The 21,929-nt window shown below is 41.0% G+C and overlaps 2 protein-coding genes across 2 annotated transcripts; both read right to left on the reverse strand.

Moving 5' to 3' along the window:
* Positions 1-12,638: 12,638 nt before the first annotated feature.
* On the reverse strand, positions 12,639-15,646 carry LOC124225000 (uncharacterized). The gene is made up of 8 exons (XM_046637354.2): positions 15,511-15,646; positions 15,205-15,367; positions 14,761-15,058; positions 14,335-14,672; positions 13,980-14,263; positions 13,550-13,810; positions 13,228-13,464; positions 12,639-13,112 (listed from the first exon to the last, which is right to left on the reverse strand). Exons 1-8 carry the CDS (start codon positions 15,587-15,589, stop codon positions 12,790-12,792), a joined length of 1,983 nt encoding a protein of 660 aa, XP_046493310.1. The 5' UTR covers positions 15,590-15,646; the 3' UTR covers positions 12,639-12,789.
* A 686-nt stretch (positions 15,647-16,332) lies between these two features.
* Positions 16,333-19,558, reverse strand: LOC124224999 (uncharacterized). The gene is made up of 8 exons (XM_046637353.2): positions 19,423-19,558; positions 19,130-19,292; positions 18,733-19,030; positions 18,310-18,647; positions 17,948-18,231; positions 17,475-17,735; positions 17,142-17,384; positions 16,333-16,793 (listed from the first exon to the last, which is right to left on the reverse strand). The coding sequence occupies exons 1-8, from the start codon at positions 19,496-19,498 to the stop codon at positions 16,432-16,434; spliced, it is 2,025 nt and encodes a 674-aa protein (XP_046493309.1). The 5' UTR covers positions 19,499-19,558; the 3' UTR covers positions 16,333-16,431.
* Positions 19,559-21,929: the final 2,371 nt, after the last annotated feature.

The following is a 21,929-nucleotide window of genomic DNA, read 5'->3' on the forward strand; positions in this document are numbered from 1 at the left end:
ATTTTCGCCGAAAATACAAAGGGGTTAACCTTCCTTTTTTTTTACCAAAAAATTTTTCGTCTCAGAATTGATTCGTATGACTCTTTCCCGACCAATTGGACCCCAAGGAACTCAGAAAACGCAGCGAAACGAGCGTGGGATCAACAGGAGAGAAATTGAGAAGAAAAATCCACCTGCTGAAAAATGTCGAAAATTCAGGTTTTCGTTTTTTGGCTGTAACTTTCGATGCGTTGATCGCAGCGTATTGTGACTACGCCCAATCGATTTCTCTCGCATAATTACGTCGGAAAAGTGCCTGAAAAAATTGATTCCAGCACTTTTTAAAATTGCGAAAATTTTCGCCAAAAATACAAAGGGGTTAACCTTCCTTTTTTTTTACCAAAAAATTTTTCGTCTCAGAATTGATTCGTATGACTCTTTCCCCACCAATTGGACCCCAAGGAACTCAGAAAACGCAGCGAAACGAGCGTGGGATCAACAGGAGAGAAATTGAGAAGGAAAATCCACCTGCTGAAAAATGTCGAAAATTCAGGTTTTCGTTTTTTGGCTGTAACTTTCGATGCGTTGATCGCAGCGTATTGTGACTGCGCCCAATCGATTTCTCTCGCATAATTACGTCGGAAAAGTGCCTGAAAAAATTGATTCCAGCACTTTTTAAAATTGCGAAAATTTTCGCCAAAAATACAAAGGGGTTAACCTTCCTTTTTTTTTTACCAAAAAATTTTTCGTCTCAGAATTGATTCGTATGACTCTGTCCCGACTGATTGGACCCCAAGGAACTCAGAAAACGCAGCGAAAAGAGCGTGGGATCAACAGGAGAGAAATTGAGAAGAAAGAATCCACCTGCTGAAAAATGTCGAAAATTCAGGTTTTCGTTTTTTGGCTGTAACTTTCGATGCGTTGATCGCAGCGCATTGTGACTGCGCCCAATCGATTTCTCTCGCAAAATTACGTCGGAATAGTGCCTGAAAAAATTGATTCCAGCACTTTTCAAAATCGCGAAAATTTTCGCCAAAAATACAAAGGGGTAAACCTTCGTTTTTTTTCAACCAACAAATTTATCGTCTCAGAATTGATTTGTAAGACTCTGTCCCGACCAATTGGACCCCAAGGAACTCAGAAAACGCAGCGAAAAGAGCGTGGGATCAACAGGAGAGAAATTGAGAAGAAAAATTCACCTGCTGAAAAATGTCGAAAATTCAGGTTTTCGTTTTTTGGCTGTAACTTTCGATGCGTTGATCGCAGCGCATTGTGACTGCGCCCAATCGATTTCTCTCGCAAAATTACGTCGGAATAGTGCCTGAAAAAATTGATTCCAGCACTTTTCAAAATCGCGAAAATTTTCGCCAAAAATACAAAGGGGTTAACCTTCGTTTTTTTTCAACCAACAAATTTATCGTCTCAGAATTGATTCGTATGACTCTGTACCGACCAATTGGACCCCAAGGAACTCAGAAAACGCAGCGAAAAGAGCGTGGGATCAACAGGAGAGAAATTGAGAAGAAAGAATCCACCTGCTGAAAAATGTCGAAAATTCAGGTTTCCGTTTTTTGGCTGTAACTTTCGATGCGTTGATCGCAGCGCATTGTGACTGCGCCCAATCGATTTCTCTCGCAAAATTACGTCGGAATAGTGCCTGAAAGAATTGATTCCAGCACTTTTCAAAATCGCGAAAATTTTCGCCAAAAATACAAAGGGGTTAACCTTCCTTTTTTTTCACCAAAAAATTTTTCGTCTCAGAATTGATTCGTATGACTCTGTCCCGACCAATTGGACCCCAAGAAACTCAGAAAACGCAGCGAAACGAGCGTGGGATCAACAGGAGAGAAATTTAGAAGAAAAATCCACCTGCTGAAAAATGTCGAAAATTCAGGTTTTCGTTTTTTGGCTGAAACTTTCGATGCGTTGATCGCAGCGTATTGTGACTGCGCCCAATCGATTTCTCTCGCATAATTACGTCGGAAAAGTGCCTGAAAAAATTGATTCCAGCACTTTTTAAAATTGCGAAAATTTTCGCCGAAAATACAAAGGGGTTAACCTTCCTTTTTTTTTACCAAAAAATTTTTCGTCTCAGAATTGATTCGTATGACTCTTTCCCGACCAATTGGACCCCAAGGAACTCAGAAAACGCAGCGAAACGAGCGTGGGATCGACAGGAGAGAAATTGAGAAGAAAAATCCACCTGCTGAAAAATGTCGAAAATTCAGGTTTTCGTTTTTTGGCTGTAACTTTCGATGCGTTGATCGCAGCGTATTGTGACTACGCCCAATCGATTTCTCTCGCATAATTACGTCGGAAAAGTGCCTGAAAAAATTGATTCCAGCACTTTTTAAAATTGCGAAAATTCTCGCCAAAAATACAAAGGGGTTAACCTTCCTTTTTTTTTACCAAAAAATTTTTCGTCTCAGAATTGATTCGTATGACTCTTTCCCGACCAATTGGACCCCAAGGAACTCAGAAAACGCAGCGAAACGAGCGTGGGATCAACAGGAGAAAAATTAAGAAGAAAAATTCACCTGCTGAAAAATGTCGAAAATTCAGGTTTTCGTTTTTTGGCTGTAACTTTCAATGCGTTGATCGCAGCGTATTGTGACTGCGCCCAATCGATTTCTCTCGCATGATTACGTCGGAAAAGTGCCTGAAAAAATTGATTCCAGCACTTTTTAAAATTGCGAAAATTTTCGCCGAAAATACAAAGGGGTTAACCTTCCTTTTTTTTTACCAAAAAATTTTTCGTCTCAGAATTGATTCGTATGACTCTTTCCCGACCAATTGGACCCCAAGGAACTCAGAAAACGCAGCGAAACGAGCGTGGGATCAACAGGAGAGAAATTGAGAAGAAAAATCCACCTGCTGAAAAATGTCGAAAATTCAGGTTTTCGTTTTTTGGCTGTAACTTTCGATGCGTTGATCGCAGCGTATTGTGACTACGCCCAATCGATTTCTCTCGCATAATTACGTCGGAAAAGTGCCTGAAAAAATTGATTCCAGCACTTTTTAAAATTGCGAAAATTTTCGCCAAAAATACAAAGGGGTTAACCTTCCTTTTTTTTTACCAAAAAATTTTTCGTCTCAGAATTGATTCGTATGACTCTTTCCCCACCAATTGGACCCCAAGGAACTCAGAAAACGCAGCGAAACGAGCGTGGGATCAACAGGAGAGAAATTGAGAAGAAAAATCCACCTGCTGAAAAATGTCGAAAATTCAGGTTTTCGTTTTTTGGCTGTAACTTTCGATGCGTTGATCGCAGCGTATTGTGACTGCGCCCAATCGATTTCTCTCGCATAATTACGTCGGAAAAGTGCCTGAAAAAATTGATTCCAGCACTCTTTAAAATTGCGAAAATTTTCGCCAAAAATACAAAGGGGTTAACCTTCCTTTTTTTTTTACCAAAAAATTTTTCGTCTCAGAATTGATTCGTATGACTCTGTCCCGACTGATTGGACCCCAAGGAACTCAGAAAACGCAGCGAAACGAGCGTGGGATCAACAGGAGAGAAATTAAGAAGAAAAATTCACCTGCTGGAAAATGTCGAAAATTCATGTTTTCGTTTTTTGACTGTCACTTTCGATGCGTTGATCGCAGCGTATTGGGACTGCGCCCAATCGATTTCTCTCGCAAAATTACGTCGGAATAGTGCCTGAAAAAATTGATTCCAGCACTTTTCAAAATCGCGAAAATTTTCGCCAAAAATACAAAGGGGTAAACCTTCGTTTTTTTTCAACCAACAAATTTATCGTCTCAGAATTGATTTGTAAGACTCTGTCCCGACCAATTGGACCCCAAGGAACTCAGAAAACGCAGCGAAAAGAGCGTGGGATCAACAGGAGAGAAATTGAGAAGAAAAATTCACCTGCTGAAAAATGTCGAAAATTCAGGTTTTCGTTTTTTGGCTGTAACTTTCGATGCGTTGATCGCAGCGCATTGTGACTGCGCCCAATCGATTTCTCTCGCAAAATTACGTCGGAATAGTGCCTGAAAAAATTGATTCCAGCACTTTTCAAAATCGCGAAAATTTTCGCCAAAAATACAAAGGGGTAAACCTTCGTTTTTTTTCAACCAACAAATTTATCGTCTCAGAATTGATTTGTAAGACTCTGTCCCGACCAATTGGACCCCAAGGAACTCAGAAAACGCAGCGAAAAGAGCGTGGGATCAACAGGAGAGAAATTGAGAAGAAAAATTCACCTGCTGAAAAATGTCGAAAATTCAGGTTTCCGTTTTTTGGCTGTAACTTTCGATGCGTTGATCGCAGCGCATTGTGACTGCGCCCAATCGATTTCTCTCGCAAAATCACGTCGGAATAGTGCCTGAAAGAATTGATTCCAGCACTTTTCAAAATCGCGAAAATTTTCGCCAAAAAATACAAAGGGGTTAAACTTCCTTTTTTTTCACCAAAAAATTTTTCGTCTCAGAATTGATTCGTATGACTCCGTCCCGACCAATTGGACCCCAAGAAACTCAGAAAACGCAGCGAAAAGAGCGTGGGATCAACAGGAGAGAAATTGCGAATAAAAATACACCTGCTGAAAAATGTCGAAAATTCGAGTTTTCGTTTTTTGGCTGTAACTTTCGATGCGTTGATCGCAGCGTATTGTGACTGCGCCCAATCGATTTCTCTCGCATAATTACGTCGGAAAAGTGCCTGAAAAAATTGATTCCAGCACTTTTTAAAATTGCGAAAATTTTCGCCAAAAATACAAAGGGGTTAACCTTCCTTTTTTTTTACCAAAAAATTTTTCGTCTCAGAATTGATTCGTATGACTCTTTCCCGACCAATTGGACCCCAAGGAACTCAGAAAACGCAGCGAAACGAGCGTGGGATCAACAGGAGAAAAATTAAGAAGAAAAATTCACCTGCTGAAAAATGTCGAAAATTCAGGTTTTCGTTTTTTGGCTGTAACTTTCGATGCGTTGATCGCAGCGCATTGTGACTGCGCCCAATCGATTTCTCTTGCAAAATTACGTCGGAATAGTGCCTGAAAGAATCGATTCCAGCACTTTTCAAAATCGCGAAAATTTTCGCCAAAAATACAAAGGGGTTAACCTTCCTTTTTTTTTACCAAAAAATTTTTCGTCTCAGAATTGATTCGTATGACTCTGTCCCGACCAATTGGACCCCAAGGAACTCAGAAAACGCAGCGAAAAGAGCGTGGGATCAACAGGAGAGAAATTGAGAAGAAAAATCCACCTGCTGAAAAATGTCGAAAATTCAGGTTTTCGTTTTTTGGCTGTAACTTTCGATGCGTTGATCGCAGCGTATTGTGACTGCGCCCAATCGATTTCTCTCGCATAATTACGTCGGAAAAGCGCCGGAAAAAATTGATTCCAGCACTCTTCAAAATCGCGAAAATTTTCGCCAAAAATACAAAGGGGTTAACCTTCCTTTTTTTTTACCAAAAAATTTTTCGTCTCAGAATTGATTCGTATGACTCTGTCCCGACTAATTGGACCCCAAGGAACTCAGAAAACGCAGCGAAAAGAGCGCGGGATCAACAGGAGAGAAATTGAGAAGAAAAATCCACATGCTGAAAAATGTCGAAAATTCAGGTTTTCGTTTTTTGGCTGTAACTTTCGATGCGTGTATCGCAGCGTATTGGGACTGCGCCCAATCGATTTCTCTCGCAAAATTACGTCGGAATAGTGCCTGAAAGAATTGATTCCAGCACTTTTCAAAATCGCTAAAATTTTCGCCAAAAATACAAAGGGGTTAGCCTTACTTTTTTTCCGGTCAAAAAATTTCAGGTCTCAGATTCGATTTGTATGACCCTCTCGTGACCAATTGGACCATCAGGAACCCAGAAAACGCAACGAAAAAAGCGTGAGATCAACAGGAGAGAAATTACGACCAAAAGAGCACCAGCCGAAAAATGTCAAGAACACAGGTTTCGTTTTCTTGCCGTAACTTTTGATCCGCTGCTCGCACCGTATTCGGACTGCGCCCAATCGATTCCTCTCGCAAAATTACGTCGGAATAGTGCCTGAAAGAATTGATTCCAGCACTTTTCAAAATCGCGAAAATTTTCGCCAAAAATACAAAGGGGTCAACCTTCCTTCTTTTTCAACCAACAAATGTATCGTCTCAGAATTGATTCGTATGACTCTGTCCCGACCAATTGGACCCCAAGGAACTCAGAAAACGCAGCGAAAAGAGCGTGGGATCAACAGGAGAGAAATTGAGAAGAAAAATCCACCTGCTGAAAAATGTCGAAAATTCAGGTTTTCGTTTTTTGGCTGTAACTTTCGATGCGTTGATCGCAGCGTATTGTGACTGCGCCCAATCGATTTCTCTTGCATAATTACGTCGGAAAAGTGCCTGAAAAAATTGATTCCAGCACTCTTCAAAATCGCGAAAATTTTCGCCAAAAATACAAAGGGGTTAACCTTCCTTTTTTTTTACCAAAAAATTTTTCGTCTCAGAATTGATTCGTATGACTCTGTCCCGACTAATTGGACCCCAAGGAACTCAGAAAACGCAGCGAAACGAGCGTGGGATCAACAGGAGAGAAATTGAGAAGAAAAATTCACCTGCTGGAAAATGTCGAAAATTCATGTTTTCGTTTTTTGACTGTCACTTTCGATGCGTTGATCGCAGCGTATTGGGACTGCGCCCAATCGATTTCTCTCGCAAAATTACGTCGGAATAGTGCCTGAAAGAATTGATTCCAGCACTACTCAAAATCGCGAAAATTTTCGCCAAAAATACAAAGGGGTTAACCTTCCTTTTTTTTCACCAAAAAATTTTTCGTCTCAGAATTGATTCGTATGACTCTGTCCCGACTAATTGGACCCCAAGGAACTCAGAAAACGCAGCGAAACGAGCGTGGGATCAACAGGAGAGAAATTGAGAAGAAAAATTCACCTGCTGGAAAATGTCGAAAATTCATGTTTTCGTTTTTTGACTGTAACTTTTGATGCGTTGATCGCAGCGTATTGGGACTGCGCCCAATCGATTTCTCTCGCAAAATTACGTCGGAATAGTGCCTGAAAGAATTGATTCCAGCACTTTTCAAAATCGCTAAAATTTTCGCCAAAAATACAAAGGGGTTAGCCTTACTTTTTTTTCGGTCAAAAAATTTCAGGTCTCAGATTCGATTTGTATGACCCTTTCATGACCAATTGGACCATCAGGAACCCAGAAAACGCAACGAAAAACGCGTGAGATCAACAGGAGAGAAATTACGACGAAAAGAGCACCAGCCGAAAAATGTCAAGAACACAGGTTTCGTTTTCTTGCTGTAACTTTTGATCCGCTGCTCCCACCGTATTCGGACTGCGCCCAATCGATTCCTCTCGCAAAATTACGTCGGAATAGTGCCTGAAAGAATTGATTCCAGCACTTTTCAAAATCGCGAAAATTTTCGCCAAAAATACAAAGGGGTCAACCTTCCTTCTTTTTCAACCAACAAATGTATCGTCTCAGAATTGATTCGTATGACTCTGTCCCGACCAATTGGACCCCAAGGAACTCAGAAAACGCAGCGAAAAGAGCGTGGGATCAACAGGAGAGAAATTGAGAAGAAAAATCCACCTGCTGAAAAATGTCGAAAATTCAGGTTTTCGTTTTTTGGCTGTAACTTTCGATGCGTTGATCGCAGCGTATTGTGACTGCGCCCAATCGATTTCTCTTGCATAATTACGTCGGAAAAGTGCCTGAAAAAATTGATTCCAGCACTCTTCAAAATCGCGAAAATTTTCGCCAAAAATACAAAGGGGTTAACCTTCCTTTTTTTTCACCAAAAAATTTTTCGTCTCAGAATTGATTCGTATGACTCTGTCCCGACTAATTGGACCCCAAGGAACTCAGAAAACGCAGCGAAACGAGCGTGGGATCAACAGGAGAGAAATTGAGAAGAAAAATTCACCTGCTGGAAAATGTCGAAAATTCATGTTTTCGTTTTTTGACTGTAACTTTTGATGCGTTGATCGCAGCGTATTGGGACTGCGCCCAATCGATTTCACTCGCAAAATTACGTCGGAATAGTGCCTGAAAGAATTGATTCCAGCACTCTTCAAAATCGCGAAAATTTTCGCCAAAAATACAAAGGGGTTAACCTTCCTTTTTTTTTTACCAAAAATTTTTTCGTCTCAGAATTGATTCGTATGACTCTGTCCCGACCAATCGGACTACAAGGAACTCAGAAAACGCAGCGAAAAGAGCGTGGGATCAACAGGAGAGAAATTGAGAAGAAAAATCCACCTGCTGAAAAATGTCGAAAATTCAGGTTTTCGTTTTTTAGCTGTAACTTTCGATGCGTGTATCGCAGCGTATTGGGACTGCGCCCAATCGATTTCTCTCGCAAAATTACGTCGGAATAGTGCCTGAAAGAATTGATTCCAGCACTTTTTAAAATCGCGAAAATTTTCGCCAAAAATACAAAGGGGTTAGCCTTACCTTTTTTTCGGTCAAAAAATTTCAGGTCTCAGATTCGATTTGTATGACCCTTTCATGACCAATTGGACCATCAGGAACCCAGAAAACGCAACGAAAAAAGCGTGAGATCAACAGGAGAGAAATTACGACGAAAAGAGCACCAGCCGAAAAATGTCAAGAACACAGGTTTCGTTTTCTTGCTGTAACTTTTGATCCGCTGCTCGCACCGTATTCGGACTGCGCCCAATCGATTCCTCTCGCAAAATTACGTCGGAATAGTGCCTGAAAGAATTGATTCCAGCACTTTTCAAAATCGCGAAAATTTTCGCCAAAAATACAAAGGGGTCAACCTTCCTTCTTTTTCAACCAACAAATGTATCGTCTCAGAATTGATTCGTATGACTCTGTCCCGACTAATTGGACCCCAAGGAACTCAGAAAACGCAGCGAAACGAGCGTGGGATCAACAGGAGAGAAATTGAGAAGAAAAATTCACCTGCTGGAAAATGTCGAAAATTCATGTTTTCGTTTTTTGACTGTAACTTTTGATGCGTTGATCGCAGCGTATTGGGACTGCGCCCAATCGATTTCTCTCGCAAAATTACGTCGGAATAGTGCCTGAAAGAATTGATTCCAGCACTTTTCAAAATCGCTAAAATTTTCGCCAAAAATACAAAGGGGTTAACCTTCCTTTTTTTTTACCAAAAAATTTTTCGTCTCAGAATTGATTCGTATGACTCTTTCCCGACCAATTGGACCCCAAGGAACTCAGAAAACGCAGCGAAACGAGCGTGGGATCAACAGGAGAAAAATTAAGAAGAAAAATTCACCTGCTGAAAAATGTCGAAAGTTCAGGTTTTCGTTTTTTGGCTGTAACTTTCGATGCGTTGATCGCAGCGCATTGTGACTGCGCCCAATCGATTTCTCTCGCAAAATTACGTCGGAATAGTGCCTGAAAAAATTGATTCCAGCACTTTTCAAAATCGCGAAAATTTTCGCCAAAAATACAAAGGGGTTAACCTTCGTTTTTTTTCAACCAACAAATTTATCGTCTCAGAATTGATTCGTATGACTCTGTACCGACCAATTGGACCCCAAGGAACTCAGAAAACGCAGCGAAAAGAGCGTGGGATCAACAGGAGAGAAATTGAGAAGAAAAAATCCACCTGCTGAAAAATGTCGAAAATTCAGGTTTTCGTTTTTTGGCTGTAACTTTCGATGCGTTGATCGCAGCGCATTGTGACTGCGCCCAATCGATTTCTCTCGCAAAATTACGTCGGAATAGTGCCTGAAAGAATTGATTCCAGCACTACTCAAAATCGCGAAAATTTTCGCCAAAAATACAAAGGGGTTAACCTTCCTTTTTTTTTACCAAAAAATTTTTCGTCTCAGAATTGATTCGTATGACTCTGTCCCGACCAATTGGACCCCAAGAAACTCAGAAAACGCAGCGAAAAGAGCGTGGGATCAACAGGAGAGAAATTGCGAATAAAAATACACCTGCTGAAAAATGTCGAAAATTCAAGTTTTCGTTTTTTGGCTGTAACTTTCGATGCGTTGATCGCAGCGTATTGGGACTGCGCCCAATCGATTTCTCTCGCAAAATTACGTCGGAATAGTGCCTGAAAGAATCGATTCCAGCACTTTTCAAAATCGCGAAAATTTTCGCCAAAAATACAAAGGGGTTAACCTTCCTTTTTTTTTACCAAAAAATTTTTCGTCTCAGAATTGATTCGTATGACTCTGTCCCGACCAATTGGACCCCAAGGAACTCAGAAAACGCAGCGAAAAGAGCGTGGGATCAACAGGAGAGAAATTGAGAAGAAAAATCCACCTGCTGAAAAATGTCGAAAATTCAGGTTTTCGTTTTTTGGCTGTAACTTTCGATGCGTTGATCGCAGCGTATTGTGACTGCGCCCAATCGATTTCTCTCGCATAATTACGTCGGAAAAGTGCCTGAAAAAATTGATTCCAGCACTCTTCAAAATCGCGAAAATTTTCGCCAAAAATACAAAGGGGTTAACCTTCCTTTTTTTTTACCAAAAAATTTTTCGTCTCAGAATTGATTCGTATGACTCTGTCCCGACTAATTGGACCCCAAGGAACTCAGAAAACGCAGCGAAACGAGCGTGGGATCAACAGGAGAGAAATTGAGAAGAAAAATTCACCTGCTGGAAAATGTCGAAAATTCATGTTTTCGTTTTTTGACTGTCACTTTCGATGCGTTGATCGCAGCGTATTGGGACTGCGCCCAATCGATTTCTCTCGCAAAATTACGTCGGAATAGTGCCTGAAAGAATTGATTCCAGCACTACTCAAAATCGCGAAAATTTTCGCCAAAAATACAAAGGGGTTAACCTTCCTTTTTTTTCACCAAAAAATTTTTCGTCTCAGAATTGATTCGTATGACTCTGTCCCGACTAATTGGACCCCAAGGAACTCAGAAAACGCAGCGAAAAGAGCGTGGGATCAACAGGAGAGAAATTGAGAAGAAAAATCCACATGCTGAAAAATGTCGAAAATTCAGGTTTTCGTTTTTTGGCTGTAACTTTCGATGCGTGTATCGCAGCGTATTGGGACTGCGCCCAATCGATTTCTCTCGCAAAATTACGTCGGAATAGTGCCTGAAAGAATTGATTCCAGCACTTTTCAAAATCGCGAAAATTTTCGCCAAAAATACAAAGGGGTTAGCCTTACTTTTTTTTCGGTCAAAAAATTTCAGGTCTCAGATTCGATTTGTATGACCCTTTCATGACCAATTGGACCATCAGGAACCCAGAAAACGCAACGAAAAAAGCGTGAGATCAACAGGAGAGAAATTACGACGAAAAGAGCACCAGCCGAAAAATGTCAAGAACACAGGTTTCGTTTTCTTGCTGTAACTTTTGATCCGCTGCTCGCACCGTATTCGGACTGCGCCCAATCGATTTCTCTCGGAATTCTCCGTCCAAATAGTGCCACAAAGAATTCATTTCAGCACACTCCGAAGTCGCGAATTTTGTCGCTCAAAAAAGAAAGGGGTTAGATTTACTTTTTTTTTGGCAAATAAGCTTCATTCTCAGAACATTTTAATATGACGCTATATAGATTAAATGGATCCCCAAGAACGCAGAACATGCTCCAAAAAGATCGTAGAAGCAACAGCAGCAAAGATACGAGGAAAACACCAGCAGCACAGAAATGACAAAATGAAGTCTTTCGTTCTTCGCCTGTAACTCTTGATCCCATTCTTGCAGTGTATTCGGACTGTGCTATTGATTACTTCCGAAATGTGACATCGATATAGTGCAATTGTCAATTCATGACAGCATTATTTCAAATCGTCGACATTCTGACGAAAAATCCAAACGGGTCAGGCTTACTCATTTCGCGAGTTCTCCAGCAAAATAGTATTTTAAAAAAGGCATTTTAAACTTCGTTGGACCAACAGCTGGCAAAATGCGAAATAAATATCGTATAATTCAATCATCTGTTTATTTCAGTACAGGTAACATACAGTAATAATACAATATGATACATATTGCATTGTAACCCGCAGAAGTGTATTGCGCTTGTACGCAAGCTGAAACTTTAACTATACTCTTAAGCTTGAGTAACAACTATTCTCTCCATAACTTTCGGAAAGAAATGAATACATTCACACAGTGCATAGTATGTATTCCGATGGAGGTACCGTAAGAAAGCACCCGTGTTGAAGCGTCGACTCAAAACTAAGTTGTCACAAGTAATTACCTGAACTAATACTAATTTAAGGAGAAGTTCATTCGCACCAATATCATTCAGACTTTTTACTTTCCGAGCAAAAATAAAACACCAATCTTATGCCAGTTCGATTGATTTCAAAACATTATTCTTCAACAATACTCATTCACCTTTACTGCTTTCCACTGGTTACACTTACTTCATTTCATATAATGATTCATAATCGATTCGTTTATCTCATATAATATTTTTTATATTCTGCTTCAAGAAATGCATACTGCACTTTTTCTTCCTTACAGAATACTCAGATTTCTTATACGATGTTTAATTTATTTTTTTCATTCTTTCTATCTTTTCCTACAAACGTATTTGGCAACTTGAAAAGTTAATGCAAAACCACCTGAATTGACATTTGCCAATTTCAACTGTTACCCTTCGTCCAACATTTTATTCCTTTCTATTTCGGTGTTTGGATCTGATCCACAGATTTTAACAGTCAGATTACGTTGCAAATAATCTTTCAAAAATTACAGCGAAACTCAAGAAGCACAAGAACTTCGAATTAAGGTTTACAAAGTGCAAATCTATTGGAACAAATTACAAAAAGGTATCTTATTCTAAAATTCATATGGTATATGTCAAATATTGATGGTTGGAATTAGACATTGCAGAGTTGCTTTCACTCGTCATACAATGACTTGATTAACATCAGCTCAACTCAACGGATCGAAATCGCCACAGGTCGGAAAGCCTGGGGGAGGAGCTGGAAGATCTCCTTCGACCCAGAAAGCCATTCCCATGCCAGTGGCCAGGTGCCATTCGAAATGACAGTGTATCAACCAAATTCCAGGATTATCGGCTCTAAATCGAACGGTAACGAATCCTCCGGAGGGTACACTGACCGTGTCCTTCATTGGAGGAACATAAAAGCTGCCCTGATTCACGGGTGTTATCTCTTCACTTGTATAGTTTGAGCCCATGCGTACCACGTAGAAGCCGTAACCGTGCAAATGGAACGGATGATCGATTCCAGACTCTAAAAGGCAATCAACAAGACTTAAGGTTAGTGATTAGTGTTGGCCAAAATCGATGCGTTATTGAAAGAGGTGTGCAAATTAGAATTGCGTTAGTTTTGAAATCCTGGAACTCACCGTCTGCTGCGTCAACCAAAGTCAGTTCGACGATGTCGTTTTGTCGCAAAACCACGACGTTGGTACACTGGCAATAAGTACCATCCGTGTTGTTTTTGTTCTTGAGGCATTCAGTTGGTAAATTGTCCGCGTTACAGAGTGTTTTATCAGGTCTCTGCTTGAAAATTATTGGGCTGGAAGGAAACGTGAAGGATATGTTGCTCATCATGCCCGCTCGAATGCTGGTTCCGTCAAGGTCTGGAACAATTGAATGTGTCAAATCACGCTAAGGTATTCCTCAATTCGGAAATAAATGTCGGACAAACAATTTGCAGCATCTCACTCTCATATGCTAGATAATTTCCCTCTTGGTGAAAGGTGTCAACATCAAAATAACGGAAATTAAATGGGACGACCAGTTGAACGTCTGGTTTCGCCGTCAAGACTTTTTTGGTATCTTTGTCCTTCTCGTATCCGGCCAGCCGTAGATCAGTGACACAAAGATACTCCGGACTTTCGCCACATGTTGTGCTCGGATAATTTAAGACCCTCGTGAAGTTTAGAGGGTCGGTTACCGTTGGTCGAGTTACGGTTGGAATAATCCCTGTAATATGAAAACGTTGGATGAGCAAAGAGCACGGTCGTAGAGTATTCTTACTTGAGGGAATCAAATTTCTACACCCAAGCACGATCTCATCCGCGAAAGAAATTCGCAACTACTTATGAAGTACTAGGAAATCAGCTGAATGACATATCACGAAGCAAGTCAAGACCTAAATCTGTGCCATTTGTGCCGTAGGACAGGACGGCGTACTGATCGATTTCCATGTTCTCGCATGCTCCTAGGCCGGTGATATAGATCCAGAACGCATCGCTATCAAGCGAAATGTTATTCGTGTTGATCACAAAATCATATCTTTCACCAGGATAGCTGACAAAGGCATCGACGGTGATTGGCTTGATCGGGGATCCGTCAGTGGCGATGAGGGTTAAATTATGGTCCTGTATTTGGAATTGGAATCCACAGATTTGGCTTGCACCGTTGATAACCCGGAACCTATGACGATAACGATTATTGGACACAGTCGTTTAGAACAAAGTTTGAGGTTCGAACAACCGGCTGCAAACCTGTAACTTGAATTCCTGTTGACGTGAAAAGTTGCCAAAGGAAAGGACGAGTTGACAGAATCTTCGCTCGTAGTTCCATTGAGGTACCATCCAAAACCGTTAACCAATATGGTAGTTGGTGCAATTCCTGGCTTTCGGTTGGGCAGACCGGGGAAGAACATCTCCGCGGTTTCATGCATCCAATCGGCAAGAAATATCGTATGCACCGGTAGGTCAAACTCGTAGAGATCTTTCGGCCAGGGTTCCTCGGAACGTGGTTCACGGATAGTCAGCACACCGTATTGCCCGTTGGTTCTGTGCAGCCCAGTGTGAGAGTGGTAGAAGTACGTGCCAACGTCCTGTGAAGAATGAAATCGAGGACGCAGTTTAGAATTCACTCCGTCATGACCATGAGAAAAAAGACGGGTGAAGTATAATTGCACTGACATCGGCTGGGAATGCGTATCTAAAACTCGATCCTCCGATCGGACACTGAGTCAGATAGGGAACTCCGTCCATCCACTGACTGTGCCTGTGCAGAATCCCGTGCCAATGCATTGTCGACCCCGTACCGGACATTTTGTTCTCCACGTTGACTACGATGAGGTCATTTTTGCAGACGTTAATCGGAGGCCCGGGTATTTGGCGGTTGATGGCCATCACTCCTTTTTCAACACCATCGGCTGGGATGCACTGGGGTAGGTAACAGTCCTCCAGAACACCATCGGAACAATTCCCGCAGGCTCTGCAGTCGTACAAGAAATGACTCGTTCATTATCGCTATTGTCTTGAATCACAATTCTTCGGAGAAAAAATATAACTCCTTGATGGAAACAAGTGAACTCAAATTTGCGTACAGCAATCACGTGTCGCTATTGTAAGGTTACTCACGTTCCCATTGCCGCGTAGTATTCTAGAACAAATGTGTAAAGGCAGACTCGCTGTGGTTTCCCTGCAATGCATGGTCGAAGACAATCCGTTTCCGTGAGATTTCCAATACCGAGCTTAGCTAAGTCCTTCCATGGTGATGCCCGGTTGTAATGGTCAGGTAATTCTGTGAGTTTTCGAAAAAACCTGTGTTATATTCACGTATCTAGTCACGGTTCTACTGGCAAGACAATAATGACTTGTTAATATTATTCCTTTGAGCATGAAATAAAAAACTTTATTTAGAAAACCTTGAATTCCTTCTCTCACCGACAATTGTTCCTAGAACCGGTGCGAAGATGGTTAAAGCTGCGAGTAAGAGCAAAGACGCCTTGCCGTACGAAGTCATCTTCTATCTCTGGACCTCGGTTCCAGAGAGCAACGTAAGTAAGACGCAGTAACACACTGAATAAGTGGCGTGTATTGTTAATATATACAGATATCAATGCTTATCTATACTTACTGCGAGTACACTGATGCTGATTATAAAATTATGGGCTTAATTTTAATCCCATTTTAAGCGCCAAAGTCCTGGACCAGTATATCACTCATCGAAGTCTGCAAAAGATCATATTATTTATACGACGCTTAACAACAGTGGGATTTCTCTTGTACGACAGGCATTCCGATCAGTAGATAACAAGTTTCACATCTGCGATTATGCGCCGTGAGCTAAACCGCACTGAGTATCGCATACTCACCTGCAAGACGGCTCGTGCTAGCTAAGGATCTATCGCTCGGACGGTCTCGTGTACTCGTACCTGTCAATTTCGACATATCATACCACGAGGACAATATTGTATATTTCATATGAATTTTAAAGGACAAGAATACGGACTGCTTCTTTTTTAGACTAGAAATTCTGCTAATACAATAATCTCAGTGGTTCCGGAATTGCAAAGCTGCAAATGTAGTGAACTCTTCTTCATTTTCATCGCAGACACTAACTCAGGTACCCTATGAAATCGCAGTTATACTTGATAAGAGTCAGCTCAATAAGGAAGGGTGTTGGAATACGAGAACACATTGTAAAAAAATTAGAGTACTCCTACATAAAAACCAATTCCTAAACTTGGAAAGAAACTCAATAGGTAGAGGGTATTTGAATTTTTATTCACATGTTTTGGATAATTATTGACAACTGGCATACAGTAGTGCGTTTTATTCAGCCTGTGACGTCCTCACATCAGCCTAACTCAACGGATCGAAATTGCCGCAGGTCGGAAAGCCTGGAGGTTTAGGAGGCATGTCTCCTTCAACCCAGAAAGCCATACCCATACCAGTGGCCGCATGCCACTCATAGTGACAATGGAAAAACCACTTTCCAGGATTGTTGGCTTTAAATTGTATGATGGCAAATCCGGCAGTTGGAACGTTGATGGTGTCCTTTGTCGGCGGAATATTCGTATCACTCCATGAGCTGGTAAGGTTTGAAGCGACCAGTTCTGTCACTTCAGCGACTGTGTATCCGTACTCGTTGCTCGAACTGTTGCTCGTATACAACACGTAGAAGTCGAAGCCGTGCAAGTGGAACGGATGACTGTCGTCGGTCTCTGAAATATAATCGATCTTTCATTTCATAGTGATTTCAGAGCAATATCACAACCCCTAAAACTTTTCCACAAGTCTGTTCACGGTTGAGCTGTGAAATTGTCCATTCAATATGCAGACCATCCAACTTTTCAGTGACTTGAAAAATCTATTCGAGACATGAAGCGTTTGTGGAAACCATTTCACGAAAGAATGATGGAATGGTTCAAGTATTTCTTGTGACTATACTCAAATAAAAGTGTTAAATGTGAACAGTCAATAAAGTCGGTGACGATACACTGTGATCCCACCCACCAGACAATGCTTTACAGCTTGGTATCGTTATTTATTTCGTGGGAATTTAAGCTCACCGCCAGATTGGTCAATCAGAATCAGTTGAACGATGTCGCCTTCCTTCAAAACTACGACGTCTGTACATGCACAGTACGACGAGCTAGCTGTAGTATTATCGGAGGTCTGGCAATCAGTTGGTAAATTATCGACATTGCAGTAATCGACATCGCTGGGACTGTCGAAGAAAATAAGCGGCTCCGAGGGAAACGCAAAGGACAAGTTGTTCATTGTGCCCGCTCGAATACTACTTCCTTTGTTATCTGGAAAATTCGATTTTTTATTAGATTTTGCTGCATAGTCACCGGTCAATCATTTGATAGAGCTATGAACGTCAATTTCAGAGTTCTCACTTTGATATCCTTTATAATCTCCCTGTATGTGGAACGTCTCGGCATCAAAATAGTGAAAACCAAATGGCAGGAACATACGGACGTCCGGCTCTGCCGTCCAAATGCTCGAATTATCTGTGGTTGTGGCGTCTTCGAGAGTCCTAAGATCCGTGACGCAAAGGTATTCCGAACTCTCACCACAGGTTGTGTTAGGATAATTGAAGACAACCGACATTGTCAGCGGATCGGCTATAGTCGGTCGAGTTGCCGTTGGAATAATTCCTACGAATTAAAAGTCAAACCCACTACTATGAGCAAAGAGTAAAATAATTCCTTCTAGTACTGTCAAATAATTCTTAAGTATAATACCAGCTTGCAGAAATCAACTCTAAGAGTGCCTCGTGCTGAGTGCCAGATTACGGTGAGATAATGGGAATCGTTGATACATGAATTGCGGATAAAACAAAGAAGAGATTCCTCGATCAGTCCCTTACCTAGTTCTGTGACGATAGTGTTGTAAGACAAAACGGCATATTGGTCCATGTAATTAGTTGCGCACAACCCAAGGCCGCGAACGTGTATCCAGAAAGCGCTTCCTTCAGACGAGGCATTCTTGGTTTCGATGACAAAGTCGTATCTTTCGCCGGCGTAGCTTACCAGAGAGTCGACGACGACCGGCTTAATCGGCTGTCCATCGGTGGCGATCAGAGTCATGTTGTGATCCTGGATTTGGAAAACGTAACTGCAAACTTGGCTGTTCGCGTTGATAACTCGGAACCTAAACAAAGAAGCCGACTATATTTGACACGGTGACTGGGAAACGAATAGTTGGCGGATAGCGCAGTCTGTTGCAAACCTGTAACGTGAATTTTCCTGCACGTGAAAAGTTGACACGGGTAACGACGCGTTGATGGAATCGTCGCTTCCGTCGCCGTACAAGTACCAACCCAAACCGTTGATCAGAATAGTGGTTGGTGCTGTGCCTGGCTTCCTGGAAGGTAGACCTGGGAAGTACATCTCCGAGGTGTCGTGCATCCAATCGGACAACACGATCGTGTGCTCCGGCAGATCGTGGTCGTAGAGATCTTCGCTCCAGGGCTCCTCAGAACGCGGTTCCCGAACAACTAACGCACCGTACTGTCCGTTGGGTCTATGCAATCCAGTGTGAGAGTGCCACATAAAAGTGCCAGATTCCTGGGGATATCAAGATTTACAAATCAGTCGACTGTTGTCATCTTCACAAGTTGATGGCAAAATAAGTACGAAGCTTGGTACTGACCTCGACTGGAAATGCGTATCTAAAAGTCGTTCCTCCGATCGGACACTGAGTCACGTAAGGAACTCCGTCCATCCAAGGACTGTTCTTCTGCAGCATTCCATGCCAGTGAAGCGTGGATCCTGTACCCGCCATCTGGTTTTCCACGTTGACTACGATCAGGTCGTTTTTACAGACATTGATCGGGGGTCCCGGGAACTGGCGGTTGACGGACATCACTTCTCGCTGGAACGAATCGGTTGGGATGCACTGTGGTTGGAAACAGTCCGCCATAACACCGTCGGCACAATCTCCGCAAGCTCTGCATTCGGACGTAGAATTAATGAAGAAATTGATCCCATCTATTGCGAGTGAGCAGAATATCTTGTATACGTGAGTGAAAGCCAGTGAAGTTACTCACGTTCCCATTGCCGCGTACATCTCCAAAACGAATGTGTAAAGACAAACTCGTGGTGCTTCATCAGCAACGCATGTCCGGATACAATCTGTTTCCGTGTAATTTGCCACACCTAGTTCGATCAGGTCATCCCATGGTGAAGTACGATTGTAGCTTGTAGCTAATTCTGCCAGTATTCAAAGAACATTTTAATATGCTTTCATGGCGCCGCGGTTCTACAGTGAGGTAAATTCTTATACTAGGTCAAATTGTTAATTTGAGTCTCAAATGAACTCTTGTACTCGTTCTTCTCTTACCAATAATTGTACTGAACGCTGGTGTAGAGATTGTTAAAGTTGCGAGTAGCAGCAAAGTTTTCCCGTTGAAACACATCTTTGGTGTTCCAACCGTATCCCAAATTAAACTCGAAGCCAGCTACGCACAGAATGGGTAGCCAGTGCGGTGCTCAAATATATAAAATCTCGTACAAAGAGGAGCAAGTATTCTTGTTTACATAGCTGGCAAAAGTGACGTTGGTTAGAATTTGTTTTCTCAAATTACATCAAAGATTGCCATTAGCTTGACTGCGCACAACACATTTCGAGCTGCTCAATATCGTTCGATTACCTAGCGTAAAATAAGTTGCTCAGAATTTCACAAGTAGTCAGCAAAATTTAATGACTATTAAGTTGAAGTCAATATGTTTACCCGCATATTTTCACGGAATTTATCGAAAAATGTCGAAATTTATAGACAAAATTAGTTAAAAAAATTAATATCGTAAAGCACCCGGCATACTGCATGATACAAAATCAATCAAATATTCAATTTATTAATATTTGAAAGTTTCTCTGCAATATTTTCGATAGTTGACTTCAATTTCAATTCCTGATTTAAGTAATATTGAAGCCGAGTGCATGTCATGTTTCGGAAATCTGCCATTTTGAATATCAAGTCAGTATATTCAATATAATAATCGGTATCTACAGATGAAAAATCCCAATCTTTTTCTGATTTCACCAATTCAACGCCGACTAGATATACGTATGAATGTGTTAAGCGAAATTTTTTGATAAAAGTGATATCAACTGCACATGGAATCAACTTCTATTTTTGAGGAATCCAACTATTTAATTGCGCTCATTTGTCAACATAAAAGTAATAAATATATTTTTTTTTATTCATAGTTAAAGGAAACTTTAGTGTCGAATTCGGATTCGAATACTTAACATACAACTCAAATTATCATAAAATTTGTAATGAACTTTGTGAGATATATGCAATGTGTTCGTTTGACATTTGATGACCTTTTTTCAATACATTTTTTCCATCGTTTGTTATACTTCATCTAAAAATATCCGTCTGTCTGTATTTTACATAACTAATTCGAAGTTTGTATTAACAGCTGAAAACGCGGATTTGGTATAAACGCATTTTGTTATACATCAGTGATTGTGTACCCAATGCTGCATGGCGCTGTTCAAATATTACGTAACGTTAGGAAAAAAAGTATTTTTCTAAAATTACATTGAAAATAACATTCATTCAGGCATTTTATGCCATTGTGTAAACCACGCGCTGTCAATGTTTACAACGCAACACGTGCCTGCTAGACTAAAATTTTTCATATTGTGTATATTTGTAATGGTGAATATTGAAACGATACATTATTCATTGTACCTGAGAGAATAGAGTTGGTTCCGGCATCTGGATGTCATGATTGTCTTAGTTTTCGATCTACAAAATTCTTTCGGTACAATTTTTACAGGCTCTGCGTAATCGGATAAAGAATCACTCGGACAAAATTATCACTCGGTTGGAATCAGTCGTGTTATTGCATAATATTTGCCTTTCATACTTCACTTGACACAAGTGTTTTAAATACGGAAACTGTTTTGAGGATTGGAGTAATGTAATGAGTTTGAATCAATAATTGATTTTGTTATCTGCATTCTAAATTTTTTTAGTTGAATATGCACAGGCTGTGTCACAGGGTTAAATTAAATTAAGTGGAAAATAATATGTACAACAGTATAACGACGACAATGAGCAGGGTAGTTGACAATCCCACGCTTTTCTCGTTCGTATAAGCCAGTATCATTTGTGAGAATTTATGATGTACGATCGTGCGTTCAAAGCTACTCACTCATAACACAAATGTGAAGAGACGAAGTTGCGGTGCTTCGCCAGCAGCTTAAACCACTCAACTCTTTCCATCGTACCGTCCGATCACATTCCAGAGTTAAGTCTACTACTTCACACAAAAAAAAAGTTATACATGCTTAGAGTTTTACGAACAAGTAGATCAGTCGTCTTAAAACGTTTCACTCTTACTAATCCGTCGACTCATTGTCGATGAGAGACTAGTCAAAAATGTCATCAGAGAAGTACAGCCCTCATGTTGAAAAACATCTTTCATCTCCAGTCTTGATCCCAGCAAGGGTACCAACTCTGATGCAACGATGCTTGGAACAAGCTGTCAGTATCGTGCACAAACAGATGTAGGCGTATTTAATTCTGGGACTGCCTCACCTTTTCCCCATACATCAGCAGCGTTTCTAATCAATTTTTCCCGATATTCAAGACTACAGTCACAATATCATAAATTGTTGGAGCAGACACGATCGCTATTTCGGTTACCTCAGGCTTACGGGATTGCACGACGTGCTTTCCGAGTACTTATTGACAGAATTAATAAATCTTAAGTTTCACGCGGTACGATATTCGTAACTTTTCCACGTTTTCCATGGTCATTCACGCGCTTCGACGTTGGTTCGAATGTGGATTTTGGCAAGTCACGTACTTATATGTAATCGGAATTTAC

Source organism: Neodiprion pinetum, chromosome 1 (assembly GCF_021155775.2).
Source record: "Neodiprion pinetum isolate iyNeoPine1 chromosome 1, iyNeoPine1.2, whole genome shotgun sequence".
Classification (NCBI taxonomy): domain Eukaryota; kingdom Metazoa; phylum Arthropoda; class Insecta; order Hymenoptera; family Diprionidae; genus Neodiprion; species Neodiprion pinetum.

Bases quoted from the DNA above. Each gene is read 5' to 3' on its own strand.
- LOC124225000 (XM_046637354.2), bottom strand. From the start codon at position 15,589: ATGACTTCGTACGGCAAGGCGTCTTTGCTCTTACTCGCAGCTTTAACC. The intron at 15,059-15,204 runs GTGAGTAACCTT...GTACGACTGCAG, and splicing joins TACTACGCGGCAATGGGAAC to AGCCTGCGGGAATTGTTCCG. The intron at 14,264-14,334 runs GTTTGCAGCCGG...TTATCGTCATAG, and splicing joins AACAGGAATTCAAGTTACAG to GTTCCGGGTTATCAACGGTG.
- LOC124224999 (XM_046637353.2), bottom strand. From the start codon at position 19,498: ATGTGTTTCAACGGGAAAACTTTGCTGCTACTCGCAACTTTAACAATC. The intron at 17,736-17,947 runs GTAAGGGACTGA...TTTAATTCGTAG, and splicing joins CACTATCGTCACAGAACTAG to GAATTATTCCAACGGCAACT. The intron at 16,794-17,141 runs GTGAGCTTAAAT...ATTATATTTCAG, and splicing joins TCTGATTGACCAATCTGGCG to AGACCGACGACAGTCATCCG.